The 25,541-nt window shown below is 48.0% G+C and overlaps 1 protein-coding gene across 3 annotated transcripts in view; it reads right to left on the minus strand.

Annotated features, from left to right (window-relative positions):
* LOC146856251 (uncharacterized) overlaps nt 1-24,837 on the minus strand; it is a 259,790-nt gene extending 234,953 nt beyond the window's left edge. For all 3 annotated transcript variants that reach the window (XR_014981452.1, XM_085654318.1, XM_085654319.1), the window contains exon 1: nt 24,630-24,837. Coding sequence is in view for 2 of the 3 variants with exons in the window: in XM_085654318.1 (XP_085510444.1) it covers nt 24,630-24,693 (64 nt within the window). In the remaining variant the exon portion in view is untranslated. The remainder of the gene's footprint in view (nt 1-24,629) is intronic.
* Between the last annotated feature and the right edge of the window lie 704 nt (nt 24,838-25,541).

A 25,541-nucleotide genomic window follows, 5' to 3' on the forward strand; every position in this document is an offset into this window, starting at 1 on the left:
TAGGTAAAAACAGAACCCGCACCTTTGAATTTAACACTGGCAGAGTGCATACGATTAAACACATCATTACGTGCAGAACTAAATTCGTGACATATATACTGGGATGCCCATGCAATAAGATATATGTAGGTAGCACGAAGAGAGAATTAAAAGTCAGGATACAGGAACATCTGAGGGCAGTCAAGAATGGGGATCTGAGATACCCTCTAACATTGCACTGCCAGGAACAGCAACATAATCTGGATGAGCTGTGGTTTTTTGGCATTGATCACACACGGATCTCCCCTAGGGGTGGGAATAGGGAACAGGACCTGAGGAGAAATGAAGCAAGTTGGATTTGTAGACTTCGATGCGTAGAGATGGGTCACAACAATGAATCCGAAATGCATTATTTTCTCTGAAATCTACAAGACCACCCAACCATTTCCCTCTCCAGATGACCTCTGTGTTTCTAAGCTGTATTCGAATTAGATATGCTTTCTAATGACGTCACTGATGTCCATGCTGGACACAATGCTTAGCATATTTGTGTGATGACATTCCGTTCTTCAACCATGCTCTGTTCCCTAAATTGTATTCCCGTCCCGTCCCATATTGTTTCTCTGGGCACCCCTTTCCATATGACACATGACTCATGGGTACCATAACTTTGGGACTGTTGCCCTGCATTGTACATGACCGGTATTTGGGGATATATCTTGATTTCCCCTAACCGTTTCCCCGGCGGGTTTTTTGGTTTTATTCACCCCCCCTAACATTTTGCACCTGGTCTACCTGGCACTGACCGTGTTTTTCAACTTGGCTGCCTTTTTTGTCATGCCTGCTCACCAAGATATATCCAGCATATTCTCTTCCCTTACGGTGGCGAACATATGGACGTCCGCCAGCCCTCTAGGGTAGCGCATTCGACGCATTTGAGGCATGAATTATTGGGTTATTGTGAATCATGGAGTTACCCCTTCAGGGTACCGCACTTGACGCATTTTGAGGCATCAATTATTTGTTTATTGCTATTCATGGATTTACGTGTAGGGGTGCTTCCCCTCTAACTAGGCTGGGTTTCGTTAACATCGTTAATGCCTGTTGGTTACTCCTGTGATTAGGAGCGTCTAGCCGCTTTGCACATCGATTCCAACCTTTTGGAACCGATTTGTATTCTGACCATTCAAAGATGGCGGCGGACTTAGGACATATGTTGGTGGAGACCGTTGTTTCTCCATACAACCACGCACGCTTCACACACACTCTAGGATGATTAGTAGTTTCAGATGTTAACCCGGTTCACACTTGGGTATGTACGGCGTTTAATGGTCGTGTCTATAAAAGCAGTTCGTTTTTACAATAATATATATACTATCTGCATTCTGGCCTCTTAAAGATGGCGGCGGACTTAGGATATACGTTGGTTGAGACCGTTGTTTTTCCGTACAAACACGTACGCTTCAAAGATTCTCTAAGACGATTAGATGTTACAGATAATAACCAGGTTCACACTTGGGTATGTACGGCTTATAATGGTCGTGTCTAGAGAACCAGTTCGTTTTTGTAATAATATATATATTCATTGAACCAAAGTTTCTTATTTCGGCACTGCTTACAGGTGACCCTACATTATTCTGGGAACTTGCATTAGGCATAATGGAGAGTGTTTCGGCATACTTATGATCATGAATTTCCCGTTAACGTTACGGGTAACGGTTTTACAGGCTCTGTTCATCGCTCCAATATGGCGACCGGCTGCTCGATACTTTTCCCCTTCGGCTGACGCCAGACCCTTGATTTGAACTCCCGACACATGGGAATTGCTTACAGGTGATTTCTATCTGAGCTTGATACCTTACACTACTTAAACAAATTTTCCTGACTAGTGGATGTCGCTGTTACTGGACGGGGCGGACGCTTTCCTTTGACTACGTTCTTGGATACTGAATCGGGTAAGAAGCTTTCTATCATGCCCTCATGGAGGGTCATGGTGCATAATGGTAATAGCGCGCTACGGATAGTGTTTGTGGTTACTCTTTATTTATTTAAATAACCGTCACCTCTTGGACACTCCCTAATTGTTAAACGTAGGATTTACAGAATTCTTGGCACTTTTATCTTGCCTTGCGCAGGTCAGGCTTAATTTATGGCTATTACTGGCATTGATGTTATTGTTACACACTTTTTACCCTTGTTCATTTACTTGACTTAAGGAATCTGCCTCTCTACATTTTACTGTAAAACGCCCATCCCTCGTGAGAAACATGCCTCAAACATGTCCCCTTGTTTTCATAGGTATCCCACGATAAGACAAATTCGTTCTTATCATTGGAGGAATTTACGTTTATACCCACCATTCGACTATGGCTCATCATTGATGGCTTAGGAACATCGTTTCTGAACATCCAAATTCTAATTAGTATTATTCATTTCCTTTCCTATACAGTAAGTAGGTTGACACTCTGACCACGTTACGACAATTGTTTTGGGGAATTTTCTTGTTTCCCCATAGGGCCTCTGATGTGACCTTCTTTCCCTTTCAGGGACTGTGATCTTATACCAAGGATATACCGTATCCGACTGGATTGTGTTAGACTCTCTATTTGAGCCAATCAGAACCATATGTGCTTATATTTCAACCTACGACCTTAGGTGGGTACAGATTTAGCATTTGTCTGGCTAAAGACGCTGTCTTCGTCTCCTTCTTACTTCTTGGTTTTATCATCACTAGCTGGTTTCCCTTCACTTGACTGCTTTCTCCTTATCTCACTTGGGTGACGTTTCTCCTTCTTTCTTGTTTTCTCACCGTTTTTTTTCTCCAGTCCTTAGTTCCCCTTATGATATTTTAGGGTCATCCTAAACATGTGACATATGTTGAGGAGTGCCCCTATGTCTCACTATAACATTGATTTTTCAATGTATACAGCTGTTCACTGTAATGTTGTGGTTTACCGTTTTAGCCTTTTTAGCCGCATTAAGATGTGCTCATATGAGCCTGTCACTATTTGATAATAATATGCTCCAGTTCAACACGTTTTTAATATTTATAAATGTACTGTATGTGCTATTTGTGCTTTTGTCTTTATGTATGTCACTTATTTTTCATGTTTTGTGTATATAAATTTGTTGCAGCCCTGAAGAAGTCCAAAGTTGGACGAAACGCGTCGGCTGCTTTTGCTGTTGTCAAAAAATTCACATTTTAAATTGAACAATAAAGAAGAACCCTTTGGAATACGTACAACTTTGAAGACTTGGACTTATTTGTATTACATGAATTGAGTGGTGCATTTGGTGCTGTGTTTTGTCATACAATGGCAGACAACTGGAGACTCCACCAGTCAAATGATGTGTAAAGTGTGCATGAAGATAACTGCAGAACTCAGAGACTTCCATCACGGCCACGTCAAGCGTACAAAGACAGCGTGATAGAACGGCCACGCTTGTTAAACCACTGCAGCGTAGTCATCACGTGCATGACGCAGACGGAAGCCATCTTTGAAGGGGATAAGATTTCTGGTTCCTGGATTAGAGCACTCGCACTCTAGCTAGTTACTAGTGCCACAGCCCGCTCAAGCTCTTAGTCACGTCCTTAACAAAGAAGGTCATGTTCCAGGAGTAATAATTAGATTAAAATGCTGATTGCCATGAGAGCAAGTGTGCAAGATACAAGGCTTTAGTTTCTGCCAGCGCAGTGGCCACTTGTAAAAGGGCGAGGTAAAGCAAAGCCCTGTTCACCAGAGGACTGCTTTTAGTCCTAGAAGCCCCAAGGATCAGGAGCAAAGAGGCGTGATGCCACGGGCAAGCAGAGAAGCCACCCATGTCTGTCCAGTAATCTGAAGTGGTACATACCCATCACTAGTAACGCACCAACCCGTGTGCAAGAGCCACAACTAATCACCCTACTCCAAGAATGGAAGGGACAGTACACTTGCAACGGAACACCTGCCCTCCTAAAACTTCCAGAAATGACACACATGGACTCGAGTTATTTCAGTTTAAAACGGGCATGACCAGATTTCTTTAGATATAGACCACCCAAATTATAGGTACTGAAGCAGGACCATGGCTGACGTGCTGGTGGCCGGTCTGTCTGATCAGGAATACTGGGAAAAAAACAATGGACTTTACTACAGTCCCAAGTGATTGCCAGTGGCTGAGACTTTTGTAAGCATTCCACCCACTACTTTTTTACATCAGCGTAACACCAAGTGCGACAGGCATGCCCCTATTCCTCACTGTCGAGGCAGAAGTAAGTCAAACAGGCCTGGCCTGCAGTGATCCCATTCCGAAGGGTCCCGGCCTGGCAGTTCAGGCTGGACTGCTCCTAGTAGAGCAGAAGGCGGCCGCTTAAATGTTCCTGGTCTCTATCCAAATTAGCATTGTGGGTGAAAAACATTTGAGCGGAATGCAGCCAAGTGGCTGCTACTTTTGTAAGCAATCCACCTTTCATCTTTGCGTTTTCCACACAAACTACACACTGGCTCCTGGTTTTAATTCAGGCCCCCGCTCCATCAACAGGTTTACGCCGAGACTCCACTGTAAAGCACTTGTTCCCTTTAGAAACCAGGGCACCTACCCAAAATTGTAGTAGAGATTGACCCTGGAATGACCCAGAAACATGTACTGGTGGGCACAGAGCGCTAGCCTCTGATTTTAAAGGACGTTGTGCCCTGACAGGATAGGAGTCTGTCAACCAAGCCACCCATGTCGAGTTATGAGCAGAAGGCCCAAATATGTGAGGTTACTGCCTCTTAACCGAAGGTCGGTTAAGAGGCAGTAACCTCACATATTTGTTCCTTTTCCCCCCTCTTGGACCTAAAAGTAACTGGGGAAAACCTCTCTCCCACATATGAGCAGAAGGCCCTCCATGTCCCATGAAGGCTGCAAGAATGAACGTATTCAGGACAAGCGACCACACCCGTGCGGCCCTAGAGCACAAACTGCCCACACTGCAGAGCAGTTCAAAGCAGCCGATCAGAAAACCGCAGTCATCAAGGGCCACGAGGTGGTGGTTTGAGGGTGGGGTCCAAAATGAGGCCGGTCACATTGATGAGGCCTTCATGCTACGTAAACAGCACGTCCAAGGCGTGACCTCAACCACCCCTCACTCTTGTGCTGCCACAGAGGCGCGCATGCTGCCATCACATGGCGGATAAGACGGTGACCAATGGTGCGGGAGCTTCTCACCGCGTGCACCAGTCACATGCCACGCTTAAGCGCACTTCTGAAAAGCGTCCAAGACTATCAACACGTCTTTAATTGCACGGGTTGTGGTGTCCGAGCTCAGGGCTGAAGGACTTCCTTCCAAACACTCTTTAAGTACCACAGGAGACAGCACGGCCACGCAGGATCTTCATTCACACACATGTTTTTTTTAAGAAGGCACACCACGCATGTTCACATACTAAGGTTGGAACAATTATGAGATGGTTGTCCAAATGCTCCACTACAAGGGATACAGAGGTGTGATGACAAATGCCTACAGACCCAGGTGGGAAGGGTACAAGATCTGCTAACATGGATTCCACTGAGGAGTAAAATCAGTTCCAGGTCTGCAGGTATGCCACGTACCTGGCAGTTTCCTCAATAAAAGTTGAGAACAAGTCTAACGAAAATGAGTAAACATACTCTGTGTTCTTGCATGCGTGCCCACAGTGCTTATAGTTTCAATATTGCACATTTGTGGTCACCAAATGATGGAGCATTGCCAAAAGGTTTGATGCTCCTGGAGCTATAACCACCAAATCCGGGCCCAGTCCCGCAGGTGAGGCCTCACGAGGGCTGTGCAGCGCAGTAACGAAACACTTTTCCTGGTGGTTTATGCCAGTCTCCCCTCAGTAGAGCCCTGATGTTCTTCTTGTAGTTCTTTCCCGCTCCTTATCTGCTGTAAATGTATCAAAATGCATACCCCCTACTGACACCCTACACAATAGGTCTTTCAAGCACCCTCTCCCACGCTGTACCTCGCCTGAATTTGTGGGTCGCAGGTGCGTGGCTTGGATGGATGAACCCAGAGGTGTGCCTTTCTTTACACCGTCTCAGGTATTATTCTCCTAAAAGCATCTTGCCTGATCCATAAACATACCAGCTCTTCTGCAACACTTAAACAGTTGTGAACTGGTGGAAGAATCCATCATTGTGAAATCTTTGTGTCGTCAAACAGACTGTTCCTCTGAACAATCACCAACATTTCACTAGCAGTCTCAAGCCCAGTTTTCAAAAGGACCCCTTCCTTGGACGACTGTTCAACCAAGTCTGGTGTTACGCAGGCCTTCGGACTTTGCACATCCACTGCATTACGAAGACTTTGCCGATCCCATTGACCAAGGACTTCAGTAGAAGCACCTGCCATGATGCTATCCTAGAAGCCACTCTTTTCAAGGTACTAGGCAATTCCGAATCTTAGCATAACTGCTCCACACCAATGGGGTGGATTGTTCTCCGATCACCTGAACGCCTCCTTTGCTGGGTGACCACACTGGGCCACAATCCTGGTCGTCTCACCGTTGCTCTGATCTAAGCAGAAACTCTTATGGATCCATGAAGCCTGATGGAGGTCATGTTTGGCAAGCTCGAACAGTACTCTTTAGTAAATGGCACAGGAACACTCAATTGAGTGGCCACTCATCGTTGCTAGGTTTATGGACACAGTGCCCCATGAGCTGGTCAATGTGCGGGCAGTTTTTGGATGTTTGTGGGCCTGTTTTGTGGTCTGCTGGCCGGTTTTTACAGTTGATTTCCCCGATATTAAAACAAACATTGGCTGTGGCAAGCTCAAGCTCAAAAGTTCCCCATACCTTGCTCAACACATATATAGCGTTTTTTCACAAGTTCAAAACTGCCCCAATTTGCAGACACAGGCCTGCTTCTTTAGATAACTAATTAAATAATAGGGGCCACTTTTATTTCGGTGCTCGGGCCTATTTTCTGTCCCAGTCCGACCCTGGACCTGGGTACCTTCCAAAATTGAGTTTCATTCACCGCTTATGGCACAGCTGCAAGCTTTTGGAAGAAAAAAAAAAACAAACGCACACAAAATTCTGGAAATATTTTCCTCGTTGTACCCACTGCCCCTCCAGCCATCTGCTGCAGATACCCCACTTCTCAGCTCAGGCCTGGTCAGTCTTGGCACAATCTCCCCCCGCATCTGCAAGATGCTTCCAAACGTCTTAAACTCGGAAGGATGCTACAGACCTGGCTCTCTGCCGCCTGGCCTGCATGTCCATTGCCCTCCTCCCAGCAGCCTGCACCAGAGACTCTTCAGGGTGAGAGCTCAAACTTGAACGTGGCATCTAGCGCACAGCTTCATAGCTGCACCGGCCACTGAGAAAGCTGAACTGGTCACGTGACTGTGGTAAATATTTCATTACCGGTACTATTTTTTATGCGGTAAAGTCTAGTAAGAATAACTCAGTAAATATAAGAGGCAGAATCCGTGGTATTAGAGGTTCTAAAAGGCTTTATTCCTATACAAAGGAATACAATTCGAATTGCAGGCTTCTATTCCATCACCACGAAAGTTCAGGAAGGAAGGGCATACATTATTGACAGATAATCAGTTTTATAGGAAATGCATTACAGTGAAACAGATGCAAGAGGCGTAACAGCTGATAATACAGATAAAATGTGCATACGTAACTAATAGAGGCGGACATATAGGCGTAACTTAGTAAACGTCATTATACATGATGTCACAAGTGGGTGGATCCATAAAAGAATCCTGCAATGTCAGCAGAAATATTTGGCAGAGATGCGCGCGCAGCCGCATGACGTGTGATTGACGTGCAACTAGAGGGTGAAGGGGACTTGACATTTAGCTCTACATGTGGAGACAGAAGTCTGGGGGGTCATGTCAACCTAATCCCAAATCATATCTAATATCCTATGTTTAAAGAACTGTGTTATCCAAAAGGAAAGGTCTCTAGGATAGAATCTATTCTATACTGACTGTTAGTGCGTGTACAAGCGTCTAAGTGTCTACACGAGATGCGAGGGGGTAGGAATATTCCATGGTAACAGGGGCTATGAATTACTTGCATGAGGACAGCGAGGCCTGGCCCTTTGCACAGTAGCTGGAGGAATGTTTACCTAAACTACTAGACAGGAATGCATCGGATGAGGAGCGGAGCAGATAATCTTGAAGGTGAAATGCAGTTTTTGGCAGGCAACAGGCTGGATCAGGCACCGTTAGCCGCGCAGGGAGTAGGACAAAGTTCATGGATACAGATGCAGGCTCAGACTGGAGCTTTCAGAGGCAGAAGGCAGGAAAAGGCTTGATGACAGAATTCAGGGCCTACTCGCCTGAATCTGTAAAATGTGGAAAGTGAACCACATAAAGTCGGTGGCCTTTCATACTTAGGAATGGAATATCTGACCCATTCATGGCGGATCTGAAAGAGGACATGTTGACGGTGGACGCACATATATTTGCGTCTTCAAAACTGGAACTGGAGGGAACATACATGTACTTATAGCATGCACATGGAGCCGTTGGGGTCTATGATAGGGGACATAACTGATCACAAAATTCATATTTCCTCATGACGTTGGAACCGAATACTCTTCTCTAGTTAGACTATTCCACCGTTGAGCCGCACTAAAGAACTCTCCCCTGGCACTCGACGTATGCAAAATTACTTTGCATGCAAGTTAACGGCGCGCTTGGCACACTCAGAGGGCTTTTGCCTGGATACTCTCTAACGTGCACATCCTCGGGGGTGGGCAGGACCCAGAGAGGGTGGGCATATCTGGGCTCATCTGCTGGCTTCTGACAAGTTTCAGACCCGAGAGCTCTGCAGTCACAGTCACGGGCCCCCATATGCCTGGTCCCTTCAGCACGGTCTAACCCCAATTCTTCCTGGCTCCGCCCCCAGTCGCCTCTGCTCTGACCTCATGCCCTCGCCCTCCGAATTGGGAGCCGGGCTCTCGGTGAAGATTACCCCTCGCTCTCCCCAGTGCAGACAAAACGCCTTGCAGTTGCTCTCGCACCGCTTTTGTTAGCGCCAGGAGCTCTGTCAAGGAACGGAAGAAAAGAGTCCCTGGCTGAATGGCTGCTGCTGGAGCAGAGTTTTCAGTTTGAAAATTCAGTGGCTTTTGAAGCTCTGGCATGTCTATTCGTTGTACTAATTTATTAATAATTAATTATTTGTCTTGTGCAAGTGCGTTTATATTAATCAATCCGTTTGTCCTAACAAGAGAGAGTTACACGTGGGTGTGCATAAATGTGCTGTTTAAAAAATAACGTGCGTGTTTTCATGTTTAAACGTTGCTATGTGCTGTTTATTTTTGAGCACAAAATGCTTTTCGAATTAATGCTTTTCTATGTTGCAAGTGCTAGATAGATGCATACACATAAGGGTATTAGTGGGGTGAACACTGTTTAATCACTATGCTGTGGTAACGTTGTTTTTGTTTCTTTTAATTAAGATGGTCTATTGAGGCCTATGATGGCCTAGAAAGATGGCCGATTTGTGAGCCTGGCTGTGATTTATAATATGAAAACTGTGACGAGGGAGACCCCTGCTGGAAATGGTCCTGAAGCTAACTGACCATGGTCCTTGCTTGCTTGTTTGAAAACTTTCCATGAGGACAGCAGCAGTTTTGGGAGATCTCCAAGTGAAGTGAAAATGTCCTTGGCAGCCTTGGGAAACAAAGGAGCCTTAGAGAGAAGCTCTGAACTGTGGCTCGATTGCCGAGGAGAAGTAGAACTAATATGATACATGTTTTATTTCTTGGTTCCTGTTCCGTAGTCTTCATTATGTGAACTTTTCCTGAGCGGAGATTCTCAAATGTAGCGATGTTACATCCTTTCCTTCTCGCTCTGCTCAGCAGGTCCGGCGGACATTACAGTTTTTTCTATGTTTCCAATGTATCTTTCCATTGTTTAGAAACTATAAGAAATGCTAGCCTAGAGAGGGTTCTTGCCACTTGCCACTTTGCCTTTGCCGCGTACCGAATCTGCGTTGCTGAGGATTGATGCTGAAGGGACTTCGTCTTGAGAGACATTTACCGAGAGAGACTTGTCCTGACCCGTTCTGACATTTAGCTAGAATAGGTAACTATGAGAAATGATTTACTCTGATTGATTTCCTTTTGACTAATTTTAGATAAAGCAATATAATTTTAAACATGGTGTTGGATATTCTTTCTTGTCAATTATTGGGTTTACATTTTTGATTATTGCTGTATATGTTGTATAGATTATGTTTAAGGACAGTCACAAAAACCAGGTCTTATCGACCTCGATATAGATGCAGGGTGATTAGGAGTTTCACTTCCACAGGTTTATTGCTGGTAGAGTATTGGAGCGTATGTTAGTGAAATGGGCCCTAGCGTATGATGTATGCATGTGCGTGTAACTGTGAGATTACTCTATCCGTGGTAGTGAGAATATTATACACACCCTTCACTGCCATGTCTGGCGGCCCGGCCCGGCATCTGCGGGGCTGGTGACAGCTGCCGCCCTCCGAGGGCTCCGCTCAGCACTGTGGGAAGACAGAAAGCAGATTTAGGGGAGGTTGGGCGGTGGGCGCCGTGCCTGCTCATAGGGAAGAGACGTGGTCTCCGGGGCCAGAGAGCCTGGGCCCGAACCCGGTCTCCACAGGGGCGGAAATGTGTAATATCGCAAAGTCACCATTTCCCTTGGGCCAGAGGGGATTCAGAATATTCATTCATACATACATACATACATTTGGAGTATTCTGGTTCCAAGTGATGGTATTATGGTGAGCAATCCGGGTGGACGTGATGGGAACTGAGGAGCAGCCGCATGGACCGCCCTGTGCACCCCTGGGTGACCTCTCCAGAGTCTGGGGTGTACAGGGCAGCACCCCGGCGCTAACAGTGCGCTCTGCGGGTGGACGGATCCAGGCCGGGCCGGTTATTCCAGCCACAAAGCACACAGTCTTATAAAACGAGGCCATCAAAAGGCACATAAACATTTCAGACAATCGTAAAATGTTGCAAGAAACATTTGTGCACGTGGGAGTGCAATATTTAAACAGGTGTGATTTTATCTTCACGCGCCAGTGCCTCCTCTTCCTCAGAAGAATACTCGGACCTGCAACGCCCAAGGTCTGCGCCGCGAGCTTGAGGTGGAAATGGCCAACGAGGGGAGGGCAGGTGCCCCTTGGGCCACAATCCTCAATGTTGCCGCCTCCACCAGCGCCACCTGAGAGACCAGGGAGAGATGGCAACAGTGCAATGACCACATCTCTCAAGGTTACCTCTGCCACCATCACTTGGGTCCTGTGGACCACTCCACAGTGAGTATTATGGGATGCCCCCATGTATCTTCCCGAGCTACACATCCAGGCCAGGTCTTCTGCCCCCAAGGCTCTGCCGCCTGACACTTCAGCCCAGTGTTTGCTGGATGGACACCGCCAGGAGCGTAAACCTCACTTACGCAGCCGCTTCAATGAGTGGTAGCAGGTCCCACCATGGTAAGCAGGTCCCCATCTTATCTCCTTAGCCAATAAAGAGTGTTGAATCCTAACTTGTATCTGCATTTTTTTACTCCTTCCCTTCAATAAGAGATGAATACTTGGTGCGCACACGCACTCTTACAATTCCTAGAATTAGATCATGGACGTGTGGGATGAATGAGCTCCAGTAGGTGATGCCCGTCCAAAAGTTAGTTTCGTTTTTTTCTCCTGTTATTGACTTTTTGCTAGTACATTTTGATTGGCTTCTTGCTTTTAGTGATGTTTAGGGCTCTATCCCATTTTACTTGGCCGGGTCGTCTAATGCTACAAGATAGCTCTGATCTCGTGCTTTTAATTATGTTACTTGTCTAAATTTGATAAATATCCGCGATTCATAGCAAACCTAGCTGACGCAAGCATAATGTTATGATCTATGGATGAGAATTCTTCCTGGGCTAGTCGCTTATAGAACATCTAATGCTGTTGCCAGAGAGCCAACTGATCCGACGAGACTACCTGGGCCCCCTCACCCATCTTCCTACACCCACACACACACACACAGATACTAATCGTCCACCTCTTCCAAAGTCCCGGGGTGGAACGTCTTTTCACATCATGACTTCCAAGAGCATCTCAAGAGCTGCGACTTCCAAGAGCATCTCAAGAGCTGCCAAATCAGCAGCCAGGGATTGGTCAGAAAATAAGAATGGTTCTTCTAAAGATGCTATCCACACCCCACCTCTTGAACATGGGCCTCATGCAGTCATCTTTCAGCTCTTCAGTGGAATGTAGCAGAATCCTTTCGCACCCCACACCAGTCATCAAGCCCTCTTATAGGACGAGCTTTTCTAGAACACAACCTTTAAAATGAATACTTTTCCACATAGCGGAGTTGGACGTCAAGCATGGTTTAAGACCCCGTCCCCTCTGGTTTTAAGGCGAACCCTAAGAAATCCCCCAGTCTCGGCTCATAGCAGAAGACTGCAATACCCGAGCGCCCCATCAAAGTGTACCCATTTTTTCACAAAGCACACCGAAATTTGAGGTGCGACCGTTTGGAGGCTACAGAAACGACGGACCGCTATCTCCCCAATGGGTGGCCTGTTCTATAGAACATTCCGCCTCTTTCATAGGGCGGGGAAGCCTGGCAGCTCACAAAAGAGGCAGGTAACCCAACCATAGGACAAGCCCTCATTACTTGAACGAAGGCCCCTCCCGGTGACAATAGGCCTTAGGTGTTCTACTCCGCAGTGCGCTCACTGCAAAGTACACCCCACAGGAAACACGCCTTAACATACAAAGGCTCCCCTCAACGTTCAAACACTTTAATTACATGTCGTCGTCCATGCTTGCTGGCACGACAAAGCCCTCTGGCCTAAAGCACCATGGACACTGCCTTAAATGTGCAATATGAATTTGTTTTTATTAAGCAGGTGCCAGTCTCTGCCAGCGTGAACACAGGACTTCTGCCTGAAGAACAGCACTCAAGAGAATCAGCAAAGGCTTGGCACGCGCCTGGCTTTCCCAGGGTCTGAAAGCACCCCTCCCTCACTTACAGGTATTTGGAAAAAGATAATGTGGGTAAAGTGCACCGAACACCTCCCGCTGCGAGCTAGGTGAACACCACTGACAAGATTACACGGAAGTGAAAAAGCACTTTTCAAAACAAAATATGTAGCTCTTTACTATTAAAATTAATTCAGCTGGGATTTATTAGTCAAAAGCTCAACCGTTCGTCTTTTTAAATTTCTTGCAAGCAATTTTCCAACTTAATAAAACACCCCAATTTTGGGAAATGCCACTCATGTTCAAATCTTGTGTGGCAACCAAGGAGGGCGGGAAGTGCAGTGGCCAAATTTAGGACATCTGTGTTGGAATTCCAAGGATGGCTTTTATTCTTGCAACAAAGTTAAATCAAGGGCGACATTTACACTGGCCCCTGTGCTAGGGAGATCAGTTTGTGGACTGCACTTCCTGTTCCGGGGGGAGGGCAAAAGGATGGCAAAATGGAAGGCAGCTAATGGCAAAACGATAAGTTGGAAAGTTTGTGAGAGAGGAATTTATCAAAGAGACAATAGGATTAGTCGACTACAGACATGCGTGCGGGGCCAGGGATAGATCGGCTCTTCGCCGGTTTCTTTGACAGACAAACATGCGGGAGCCGGGCTACGACTGGAGAACACAAAAGAACCCAAGACTAAAAAGAGAAAAGCGGGGCCAGCATAGGCCCCGCCGCCATTATGGTGGTCTGCCGTGCCCCCGGATCTTTCTCGTTCCAGTGGCCCCCGCATTGGCTGGGGGCCGTACTCCGCCGTGCCCCGGAAGTTATCGGATCGCTTCCGGGGCGCGGGTGACCCCCCCCCCCCCCCAGCAAGAACCAGTTTCAGCTGGTGAAGTGAGGTAGTTTAAAGCCGGGGGGAGCGCGAAGAGCAGTCTCTCCGCTCCCCTCGGCAGCACACCCGTCGTGTGTGCCTCCTCCCTCGGGAGGACCTTTAACCTTTTTTTTTTTGTTTCCCTTGCAGTGTCGTCGCTGCAGTTCACCGGACTTCTGGATCTCCGTGGTGCGAGCGGGAGAGCACGGGAGAAGGGAAGTTACCACGGACTTGTGGCGTCCAATCGTGCAGCAAAGTCAATGACGTTTAACCGTTTCTCATCACCTAAAGTGTAAGTCGCGCACGGAAGTGTATGAAATGCCCAAACCTCGTCATTTACTTGCATACGAGTATTCTATGTTTGTATCTCCCGTGTATGTATGGGGGTGCGCAAAGGCACACGACTCTGTGTGCTGGTTGTGTCTATTACACGTTGTAGCTATGGGACAGGGCCATCGTGTCACTGGTTGAACTTTGAACTGAATAGATGGCCAGAACTATTTATTGTTCGATGTGCTCGTTTATTGCAGCACTTTGTCATGTGCAGTTACTTGCAAAGGGGGCCTGGTACTGTCCGCGAGCAGCTGATTATTAGCTCGCGTGGGACCGAGTGTTTCATTCTGTCAGCTTTTGTTTCCAAGTGCCTGCCTCGACTGCGAAGTGCCATGTTAATTTATGTAAGCACACCTGTACCCGGCTTGGAGTCAGGTAACCTGACGCTCTGCAGGATGGGAGGTCGGCGCTCCCTGGATGCAGCGACCCAGGGGCCCACGACGGGGCAAATGTACTTCTGTAGACATCAGCAGATTTTAAAAAAACGAATACAGATGTCTGGGTTCCATAGAAATCAAGGTGTTTACATGTTCCAATCTGGACTGCCTTAACTAGCAATCAAAGGGAAGATCTCACTCGAAGTAAGCAGTTGCTATATATTTATTTATGCTCAACCCCAAGCAGATATTTTTGCCTACATTATTCATGTATCCAATTCGTTGTTCTTTTGCTGCAAAAAAGAAAACGATCTTTAAAAAAAAACTAACTTACTTCGTGGCTGGCAAAAAATAACTTGAAAAGCGAACCCTGAGGACTAATTTGGTATGTTAGAATGAAGAAAAGCAGAAGCGATAAGGGCAAAAAGACGCAGATCAGAGTGTCTGCTCGAAGTACACTTGAGTAAACGGTTGTCATCAGCAACTCCCTCAAAGGCAGCCTGGGAAGAGAAAGGCGGGGCCAGCATAGGCAGCCGATTTTACGTAGGAATCCGGGCCTCTGGGCCGCCCTCCTCATCACTGTGATATCCTGAATTAGCACAAGATGCGCGTTTACCTGCGCAAAGGTCGCATATTCATAGCAGCCAGAAAGACCTGTTAATCCTCTAATTACGAAGGTGCAGCATGGGAATCGCGTTTCTTTTGTGGTATACAACCCCTTAGCTATCAAACGTTCAGGTCTCATGTGTTGCGAGAGCAGGATTTACAACAGTTGTAGTTAGTATCCACCCTTAGTAAGTGCCTGTGAAACGACGAAAGTGTGGTATGGAGCGCTATATGGGGGCGCAACAGTAGGGCAGGCATTTCCCTGCAGGACATAGGGCACGCGGCTTTCGGAAATTTCAGAGCACATGTCTGTCACTTAACTCTGCCTCTCGGGTCTCGCATTAGACCGGAAACAAATTTGTCTGCCCCATGTATTATGTCCGCAGGATGGTGGCATCATCTGCTATGTGGTGGTCATGCATTTTGCTGGACACATTTGATTGGTCCCAGAGGGTGGCCAGAAGTCAATTCATAGCTGGCTGCGTGTTGTGGAATGATCTACCTAGTGAACGACTGTCTTGCCAAGAGTTGAATATGTAGGAGTAATCTCTAGGCCTGGAGGAGAGCACAGACATGCACTGATGGATGACTTTACAAGAGTTGGGCCCCTGCTTATCCTTGGCTATAGCCAACTGCCTGTCACCAGGATAATTAATGAAACTGAGACTAAATGATCAGATTAGTTGTGCCAAAGGTCGAACTTAGATGAAGGAATGTTGGGCTTAACGCTAATCCTTAGGAAATCCCTGGTTCTATGGACGTATAGTCAAAAAGGGTGGGGGTAGATAGACGGTTTGGTACCTTTTCTTCGTTGGCTCACCACAAACCACAGTTTTTTCCAATCTGGAGAGACGAATAGCATGTTACAGTGTGTCAAATGAGTCACAAAGGTCTAACAGCGCAAGTGCTGCAGGCGTGGCTCTGTCTGCCAATATACGTAGGTCATTAATACCTGACAGCAACGCTGTCTCGGTGCTATGAGTTGGTCGAAAGCCTGCGAGATTCGAACAAGAAACTGATTTTGATCGAGAAAGGACAACATTTGATGTATGTGTTGCTACGGTATCTTAATTCGATAGAGCAAGAGAGAAATAGGCCTTATATTAGGCAGAACACCTGGAGGTGCATTAGGTTTCCCCAACAATGGTGCTATTAATGGTTTTCCGCTCTTTTAGAACATGACCATTTGCTAATGGCAGAGCAGGGTTTTCTATATCTGAATCTTTTAGGTATTGAACACACATGTGGTGCCGGGGAGATGGTGTAGCCACCTGAGTGAGTATGAAGGGGTCCGCTTATTAGGCACCTGGTGCATTGATGGAGTCCTCTCTTTTAAAAGTCTGATTCCAATGTCATCAGGTAACAATGTCCCTCATGGAATACAATTAGTACTTAGCTAAGCACTACTTTGAAAGTCTGAGTTCAATGTTCACCAGGTAATGCCAACTGGTGCAACACTATAGTGTTTTCAATGTTCCGCATGTAATGAAACTGGTACTATGCTTAGCGCTCTCAAAGTCTCTCTGGGAGTTGATTTCAATGTTCTTCATGTACTGCAACTGGTGCTATGGTAGGTGCCCTTAATTGGAAATTCGATTGCAGTGTTTTTTATTTAGACTGACTGGCCGATGTTAGGTCGGGGGGGTCTGGTGGGCAGGGTAGGTACCACTGTCCAAGTAGGGACCCTTGATTCTAGTTAGGGTAAAGGGGGATGCACTGTTACGATTACCCTTGCTCACCCTCTAGGTAGCCTGGCCTGAGCAGTCTAGTCTATCAAAGGCAATGTGTACAGTATTTGTATCAACACTCACAGTAACACAGTAAAAACGCCGCAGTTTTACTCCACACCGTTTTAGAAAATGAGGTATCTTTAGTAGATTGTAGGAAGGATTTCAAGCTGCTTATAAGTGTAGCTTTTCAATTAAACGAAAGCCTGATGTTGATACTTTAAAACGTGTACAAGAGCTGCCACTGGTGGGGTAGGAGGAACGTCCAGTCTTATATAAGCACTTGCCTACACCTCCTTCCTACATGTGCGAACTGTCTTGTGAATACGGTTACTGCACCTACGCATTCGCATGCATCACATAGTGGAAATAAGGTTTTCACTTGGTTTGCCACAAGTGTTTCTCTAGGGTCCATTGTTCCTCCAGTTATTGAACTGGCTCTGTGCTGAGTGCTCCCACTTTTCAGCTTTGTCTCATCCAGAGATAGATAAAATGAGTACCATTGAGTTAGGTAGCAATCAATAATTATGATGGACGATAATTTTATATGGCTGATCAAGGGCGGCAGCAACTACTAGATCTCATGCCACCTGCTGCGAGAAGCCCACATTCAGCCAGCGATCACACTTCCTACCTCTGAGAAATTCTCTGGTCGGTGCCTTAGTTGTATTCCATGGGATTACAAACATAGTGATGGGGCTGGATCCATCGCTTTATCGTGTTACTGTTACGCTTCAGAGAGAATGCGTTTTGACGCAATTGTTGGATTTAGGTTTTCCAGATGGTCGTATTCTTTAGCAGCATTATGCGCAGATTCTGCCATTCCATGAGCTATAGTCATACAAACTTTAACTGAGCACGTCATTCAATACAACTCGTGCTAAGCTGTGCACGCTCAGCGGACAGTCCTCTGTTATTGCACTTGGGGCTATGCTAGGCAAGAAGCCCACATTCAGGCAGCGATCACACTTCCTACCTCTGAGAAATTCTCTGGTCTGTGCCTTAGCTGTAGTCCGTAGGATTACAATCACAGTGATAGGATTAGATCCATCACTTTATCATGTTACTGTTAATCTTCAGAAAGAATGCCTTTTGACGCAATTATTGATTTTAGGTTTCCCAGACGGTTTTAATTATTTAGCAGCATTATGCGCAGATTTTGTCATTCCATGAGCTGTAGTCTTGCAAAACTTTAAATGATCACGTCCTTTAATACAACTGGTGCTATGCTAAGCACTCTCAGCGGACAGTCCTATGTTATTGCACTTGGGCCTATGCCAGGCCTCACGGAAAAGTCTAAACCCGTTAGGTCACGAGGAGGGTGCAGTAATATACGCCATTGGTTAACATGGTACCGGTGCACCCATGTGCTCTACCTGGAGCTATGCATACGGCTAGGTTATGGTGTTACACACTAGCTCTGCGCCCACATGCCAGCACACTGGTTCATGGGACAGAGGTGTAGTGGCACTCACTACCGGTCCGCCCTATATACCAGAGCAAGCATTGGAAGCTCATTGTTTGTCACACGGTATCTCTGCACTCGGTTTTCTGCGATGCAATGCACTTACCGGTCATGGCCTGGGCATGTGTGTTCCTTAATAGTGTGTTGGGTGCATATGATATCTTGCATGTCGTTTTGTGTCACACATACTATCACGCTGTAATTTTACCCAAAGACAAAAACACTAACCATCTGTTTTTGATTCTCATTTATGCATGGCTGGATCCATGACTGTTTCATGGGAGGCGCTCCACATCACAAGGTCTGCAAGATGGGGGCGGGCAATGGTAAGCAGCAGGGTCAAGGCGTTTGGGCGATCAAAGGATAAGCTCAAGAGTTCCCTCTACCTGTCACGCAGGGAGAAACAGCGAGACCTCACCAGGAAGAAGACACAACCGCGACGACAATCAATTATCTGGACGCCAAGTTTGAGCGTCACGCGTGTATCTGCGGCCATTGGTATGTCTGCTGTCTCAACTTTTATTGCAGGAGATGCACATCTTGGTGGTAACAACTTGGTGCACCCAAATAGGAGGTGCCTGGGTGAGACAGTGCTGTTAGAGTCAGCATGGCTGGCCAGGCGCTGCCCAGGTGTGGTTATTGTGCGGTTGCACATGCTGCCAAAGGGTCAGTGGCAGGGAGGGAAATCAGTGAAGGGCTCGCAGTCACTCGGTTCAGAGGATCAATAGTAAGATAGGCAGGCTGTGTAGGACTCCCCAGACTAAGAGTTATTGCTCATGGGTGCATAAAAAGGGGATGTCTGCTACTTTCAGGACGGGGTTCACCTCTCTAGGTGGGGGGAACGAGATATTCCTGGGCGACATTTAAAGCTTGGCTGGACCAATTTTCAATGGTGAGTATGACCTTGGGTTTTTGGGGGGAGGCCTGATAGTCGGTCAACTATGCAGGCCTGTGCGGTAAGGTCATCGGTTGGACAGACTAAATTGACTAATCTTTTGGGGCGCCTTATTAAATGGGGCGCCCAGAGGGGAGGGATATGTGGCTCTCACCTGACTCCAGGGGCAGTTACAACCGGTTGGTTGCAACGGTGCGGGGACAAACGGGGGTTACGCTTTCCATTGGCTGGTTGGCCACCCTGCACGCGGGCGTAAGTAAGCTACGCTGTCTGCATGGCCCCTTTATAGAGAAAGTCTTGAACGCATGGGGGTTGCCTGGAAGGAACTACTTCCGGGTCAGCGGGGCCCCCTGCGCATGCGCACCCTGGTTGGGGGGCACGGGACAAATTTGCAGAGAACTACTTCCGGGTCAACTGGGCTCCCTGCGCATGCGCACTCTGGTTAGGGTGCGCGGGACAATTTGGATAAAAGGGGGAGGGGCCAGCATGTTGACCTTGCCGTAGGCCCAATAGGAATACGCAGAAATGTCATCAGCAATATGTTTAGACTAGGATAGGAACATTATGTATTAGAACTTGGTTAAGGCTATGAATGAATCAAATGTACCGAATCCTGTCTTATTTCATTTCTGCGTAAATATATATTTGTGTGAAAATATGTTTGTTTGTTAATAAATACGATCGGGGGTCAACGACCCCCTATTCCAAAAACAAAATTGATTGTATTTGGTGTCTGTCACAATAGAAGGGAGGAGGGGGCGGTAGGCCGTACCGGACCATACGAGGCCGCACTGAGGGCTGAACTCGCCCATATCCGAGCGCGACGCCGGCATTGTAAGGCGCAGGCAGGAATCTCACGGAACTGGAAGAACCAGCCAGCAGCGCCCTCTGAAACCGAGCACGTCACCCGGAGCAGCGCCCGGCTCTGCTCCCTGGCGGTGCCACCGTGCCAGACTAAACACCGCAGCCTCAGACGGGGGCCCTAAAACCGGAGGCCAGGCAGGCTTCGGCAGGGCCGCGCGGCTGCCACCGAGACGGCTGCTTGTGCACACTTCTCCGGCAATTTGTAAAGTCTTAAGCACTTGGGCATCAAAGAAACCTCCAGCCACACAACAGCCAGGCTCGGCGGTGTAATAGGCAGCTTGGGCAAGAGATCCAGGCGCCAAGGTGCGACACTGTGCCAGCCACATGCACCTAGCACCCAAGATCTGCAGAGCAGGAGCAATGACACGTGCTGGCATCAAGGGGCCAGGTCACCTGATTTTGTTCATTTCTTAAACAAAATGTGTATTATTTTATCCTGGGCAACCCAGTCCTGGGCACTACAAAGCTTGAGCAATCGTGTCCACATGCACAGTCCATAAACCATGGAAAGGTTCCAAGTACATCACTTCCGGACGTGAAATCAATATACATAAGGCAATACTATCCACACCCAATCCAGCTGGAGGGGAGAATACCACCCACCCTACCCCCCCAGACCCTCTGCCATGTTGTCTCACAGGAGAACCATCATTGAGAACTCAGTGTTTGTTCTGTCCCGCACAGTCAAGGTTTCACCTGTCCTGTACTGTCCCGGGGTCGAAAGATCTCAGGAGGCTCCCCATCTAAGGGATCCACACAGGGTGTCCGGCTCAGGATCTCGGAGGCAATCCACCAGATGCTCCCAAGCACAGGTTCGATCAAACCAACCACCCCCTCCTCATCACTTCTAGAAGCAACACCACACTTTGCAAATCCTGCCCATTGAACAAGTTCTGCCCTTCATTTCACCAGTCGTGAACCCCTACTGCCTTCCAATGCACTGTAATCTCCCACTTCGCAAGTCTCAGAGCCAGGGCGGCAAATCTAGCCGTTATTTTACATTACTGACAGGGTTCCCATAGCCAAGTAAAACAGGTCAGGGGTAATGTCATTGATACAGTCCACCAGCTCTTCCCCAAAATCCAGCCAGGGAGGGGCAGCCCACACCATATGAAACATGTCAGCTCCAGGCGCGCCACATGTGGGCCAGGCCGCCACAGCCATAGGGGAAATTACATTGATTTTTCCAGGCGAGAGCTAAGCTCTGTTGAAAACGTAGAAATGTATTAACTTAAATCTGGCATTTGGAGTAACTGCAGAGATGTTTTCAAGGATCTTTGCCCGTAGCGAGGTCACACGAAAGCTGTGGATTAATCCCCTATGAGGTGATGCCTGGCTCACTAGGAATGATAAGAGGGCTACTCTAACAGGTGAAGCCACCCCCACCCTTGTCACCTGGATCACTCCCATACCAGCCCTTCAAGGCCCCATGCATTAAAGCCCGTTGATTATTTTTTGGGGAAATAGTTGCCCAAATATTTTTGAAAACCCAGAAAACCACACTAGAAGCACAGTCTTTCTGGGTACTCTCTCTCCGGGGAACAGCCATTACATCACAGCTGTTACCCCGCATGCCAATACAACGCAGGCGTTACCGGGCACAGAGCACCCACCAGAACCCGTTCAATAGCCTTATCCCGGAAGAGATCGGGTTTACTTCCTTCACAACTCAACCATAATAATGCGTCGTAATTGGGAAAAGATTAAAAAGAACAATTGATGGACAGAATATTGAACAATGTCAAACACCCCCCCCCCCCCCAGGAAGGAGATCTGGGCCTAAATCCCATCTTTTTTTGCTCACCATGCCATTCCAGTCCAAACCCAGCATTATGCAAATCAGTCTTGACCCTGCTCCCCATGGGAACAGCCCAGCCCGAACTGCCAGGCCTGGTCCTCCCTGGACTGGAAAAAAGCATCCTGTGCCACTGGATTCAAGTTACCCGTCATTAGCCAGGCTGTTACCCTGAAACCGGTCCCAGGATGCTCGTTTCTGGTCAAGGGAGGACCTGGCTTGGCAGTTTGGACTGAACTGTTCCCATGAGGAACAGGGTCAAGATTGATTTGCATATGGCCAAGTCCAAACTGGGGTGTCATATTGAGCAAAAGAACAAGGGACTTAAACCAGATCTCGTGACTGGGGGTGTATTTTTTATTCATTCAGCATTCAGTCCATCATTTTGTTGCGGCAGCACTTTTCGCCCTAAGTGCACCGGGTATGCCCAGGCGTGGGTCCCTTGCTCGCTGTGCCACTGGATTCCAGCTAGCCTGGCTGAAAAGGGGTGATACCCTGAAACCGGTCCCAAGATTCTTGTTTCTGGTCCAGGAAGGTATCACGGGATTACTCTGATGGAATTTGGTCGTGGACAGAATCAGTTACACGAATAATCTTTAGGAGCATCACGGACCATAGGGATACATGGTGTTTTTGCACCACGGCTAAATCAGGACTTTCCTTCTCCCACCGTCTTCGCCACCCTTTTGCTTTCACTCCTTCCTCAATTCTCCCCTTTCACTTTCCTCCTGCACGTTTCCTCCCTCCCCCTTTCACTCCCTATTGAGGTCATGCTTTTGCACATCCCTTCTTGTCTCGTGCCAGGGGCAGGCCGTGTTGTTTCCTGTCCCTGGTCGTGCGTAAGCGGGGCTTTTGTAATTTTAAACCAGTTCTCTGCATGAAATGCGTGTCCTGACCGCGCTCTGGTGATAAGAGCGTGAGCTGGAGTAATCAAAGAGAGATGTGCCGCTCCTATTTCAAAACTCGGCAAAAAATGCCCTCGGGACACCTAAAGTGAACCAATTCTTCACGAACCCCTCGCAATCCCCTCAGTGTCGCTCAAGGGTGGAAGTGTGTGTGTCTGTGTGTGTTGGGGGGGGGGGGTCACTGCAGGCTAATGCGTCGTCAAAGATAGACGTATGTACTTCAGACACAGAGCAGAACAAACCACTTCTTAGTCCCCTTGAGAACAAGCATTTGCAATGCAATAGGTCTCGCATTTATACGAGTTTGAGCTATTGGCATTGTAAATGACAATGCCTTTTATTTAAGTTTGGTTTTTTTAAAACATAAATAAAAGGCACTGTCATTTGCAATGCCAATAGCTCAAACTCGTATAAATGCGAGACCTATTGCATTGCAAATGCTTGTTAAGACTGAAGAGCTTCTCAAGAGGGTGTGGGGCCATCTCCAGCCCCCCTCTCCCCCTTGGCACGAAAGGCAACAGTTGCCTTTTCTCGATCCTGTCTCAGTACTTTCAAAGTTCAGAAAAAACGCGAGCAACAATGGTTTATAGGGGAAACAAAGTCAAACTAGAAGACAAAGGCTGCGCCTTGGGGAAAATGTGACAAAACGCAGACTGGTGCCCCGGCATCTGTCCAGCAGGGCTTTTGTGAGTCGGCGCCCCCGCCCCCACTGCTCAGCGCCTCGAGCACAGCACAAGAGGCAGCCCCTCAAATTCAAAGCCACCGCGAGCAGAAACCCCCAAAACTGGAGCACGCGAAAACTCAGGATTTTCAAGAACCACAAACTTTGCTAGATTTTTCCCCCAAAAGTGTAACTGGCCGCAGGAATGCGCCGGATCCCAGAGGGGCGGTCGCCCCTCCCTCTCCCCCTTTGCGCTAGAATCTGAGGGAAGGAGGGAGAGTGCAGGGGCTGGAAGGGGGCTCCACGGGCCGGGCATGAGATCTCGCAGAAAGACGAGCGCTTAGAGACCAGTTTTTCTGCTGCCAACAATACAGAAGTCTCCATAACTGAGGGGCTGGCATTCTGAGCCCGCGGGGTTCAGATGAGGACCGCCCCCACCCTGCAGCCCCCACAATTAAGACACCTTAGCAAGGATGAGGAAAATTAACGTGTCCTACGTCTATTTATCGAAAAACATTCTTGTAAACCAACAGACACAAATCACAAGCCGACGTCTTAACACTTTTAGCACAGACTGCAAAACACCGCGCTCTGGGAGGAGCCACCCTCTCCAGACCCCAAGGCATATAACGGACAGGGTGCCAGACGCTGTGCAGAGTACTTAAGATGGGGTAACAATTCTGGGGAAGCAGGGAAGACCAGGGAGAATAGATATGAAAGAGTAAAAGGGAGGGGGAGAGAATTAGCAGAGCCAAATAAACCAACGCGACGAACAATAAAACAAGCGCAATAAATCACTGCAGCGAGAGGTGTACTCCGACCCGAGCGCCGCGGCAGCCCAGGGAATTGTGCAATTTACTTTCAGCGGCCGGCTCTGCCTGCAGCTCGCTTTGTTCCAGCCACACACACCACATACACTTCGCTCTGTCCTATCCCCATAGTCCCTCACTCTTGCGCGCTGTCCCTAAAGTTAAACACTTACTCTGTCCCTTCTTCAATTCTCACTCAGTACTGGAAGCTCGCTCTGCCCCATCCATAAAGTTGAGTTCTCTCTCTGTCCCATCCCTGGAGTGTAAACCTCTCTCTATGATCCCCGAAGTTCATAGATCAGTTCCTAAAGTTCAGAGATCTGTCCGATCGCCAGAGCTCTCGCGCCCCTTTGTGTCCCTGTCCCAAAGATCGGAGCTCGCGCACCCAGGCGTCTCGCATTCTGCGCCCCCTTACCGTGCCCGACGTCCGCCAGCAGCACGCAGAGCAGCAGGCTCCAGGCCGCCCGACGCTGCCCCATGTCGCGGTGTACAGGTGTCCCGGCCTCTCACACATCCATAAGGCTGCACTCCTTCGCACTTTCTGAGACACTGCCCGGCCCGGGACAGCTCCGCCGCGCGCACTTCTTCCGCTGGCACGAGTCCCGGCCACTCTCTTTTGGAATGTGTGGGTACCGGACTGTGCGCGCCGTATCCCTCCGCCGGGGCGAGGGGCGGACCCCTCCGCAGGCCTAACTCCTCCTCAAAAGCAGGGAGAGGAGCGCAGGGCTCCAGAAGTTAGACTGCGAAGGAGCACGGTCACTGGGACGCTCACGCCGCTATCCTCTCTGTAATACTGACACTTTGTATGCCACTCCAGCGCTATCTGTGTAACAACACCGAGGAAGCTTTGTGTGGGCGGAGTATCACACTAGAAATGTACCTGTAACTTAACCACTTTGCACCCCCTCCAAAGAACAACACCACAGCAGGGGCTCGTCACATGGGAGCCGTCTGCATCGCTCTGCCACCCCCTGTCTATCTGGAAACCTCGGTGTAACTCTGGTTCCCTCTAGGCATCACCTGCACTCTCTGTGCAGTCACTCTTTGGGACGAACCAAAACGCTTCAGCGACAGTCGCCCGCAAAGCATATTTTTTGGTGTGAGATAAAAAAAAAACCTAGACCATGAGATGAAATGACAACACTATAGGCTTTAGACCAGGGCCAGACTCGGAACTAAAAGCAGCCCTGGCAAATTTTGTCAGACGAGCCCACTACCGTACATTGCGAGTGAGCCTGACCACTTCCCTGAGGCTCTCCCCCCAAGAACATTTGGGGTAAATGGTGCATTCTGAAACACATTTGTTATTATATATTCAATTGTGTTA

The sequence above is a fragment of the Triturus cristatus genome, chromosome 4_1 (genome assembly GCF_964204655.1).
Source record: "Triturus cristatus chromosome 4_1, aTriCri1.1, whole genome shotgun sequence".
Classification (NCBI taxonomy): domain Eukaryota; kingdom Metazoa; phylum Chordata; class Amphibia; order Caudata; family Salamandridae; genus Triturus; species Triturus cristatus.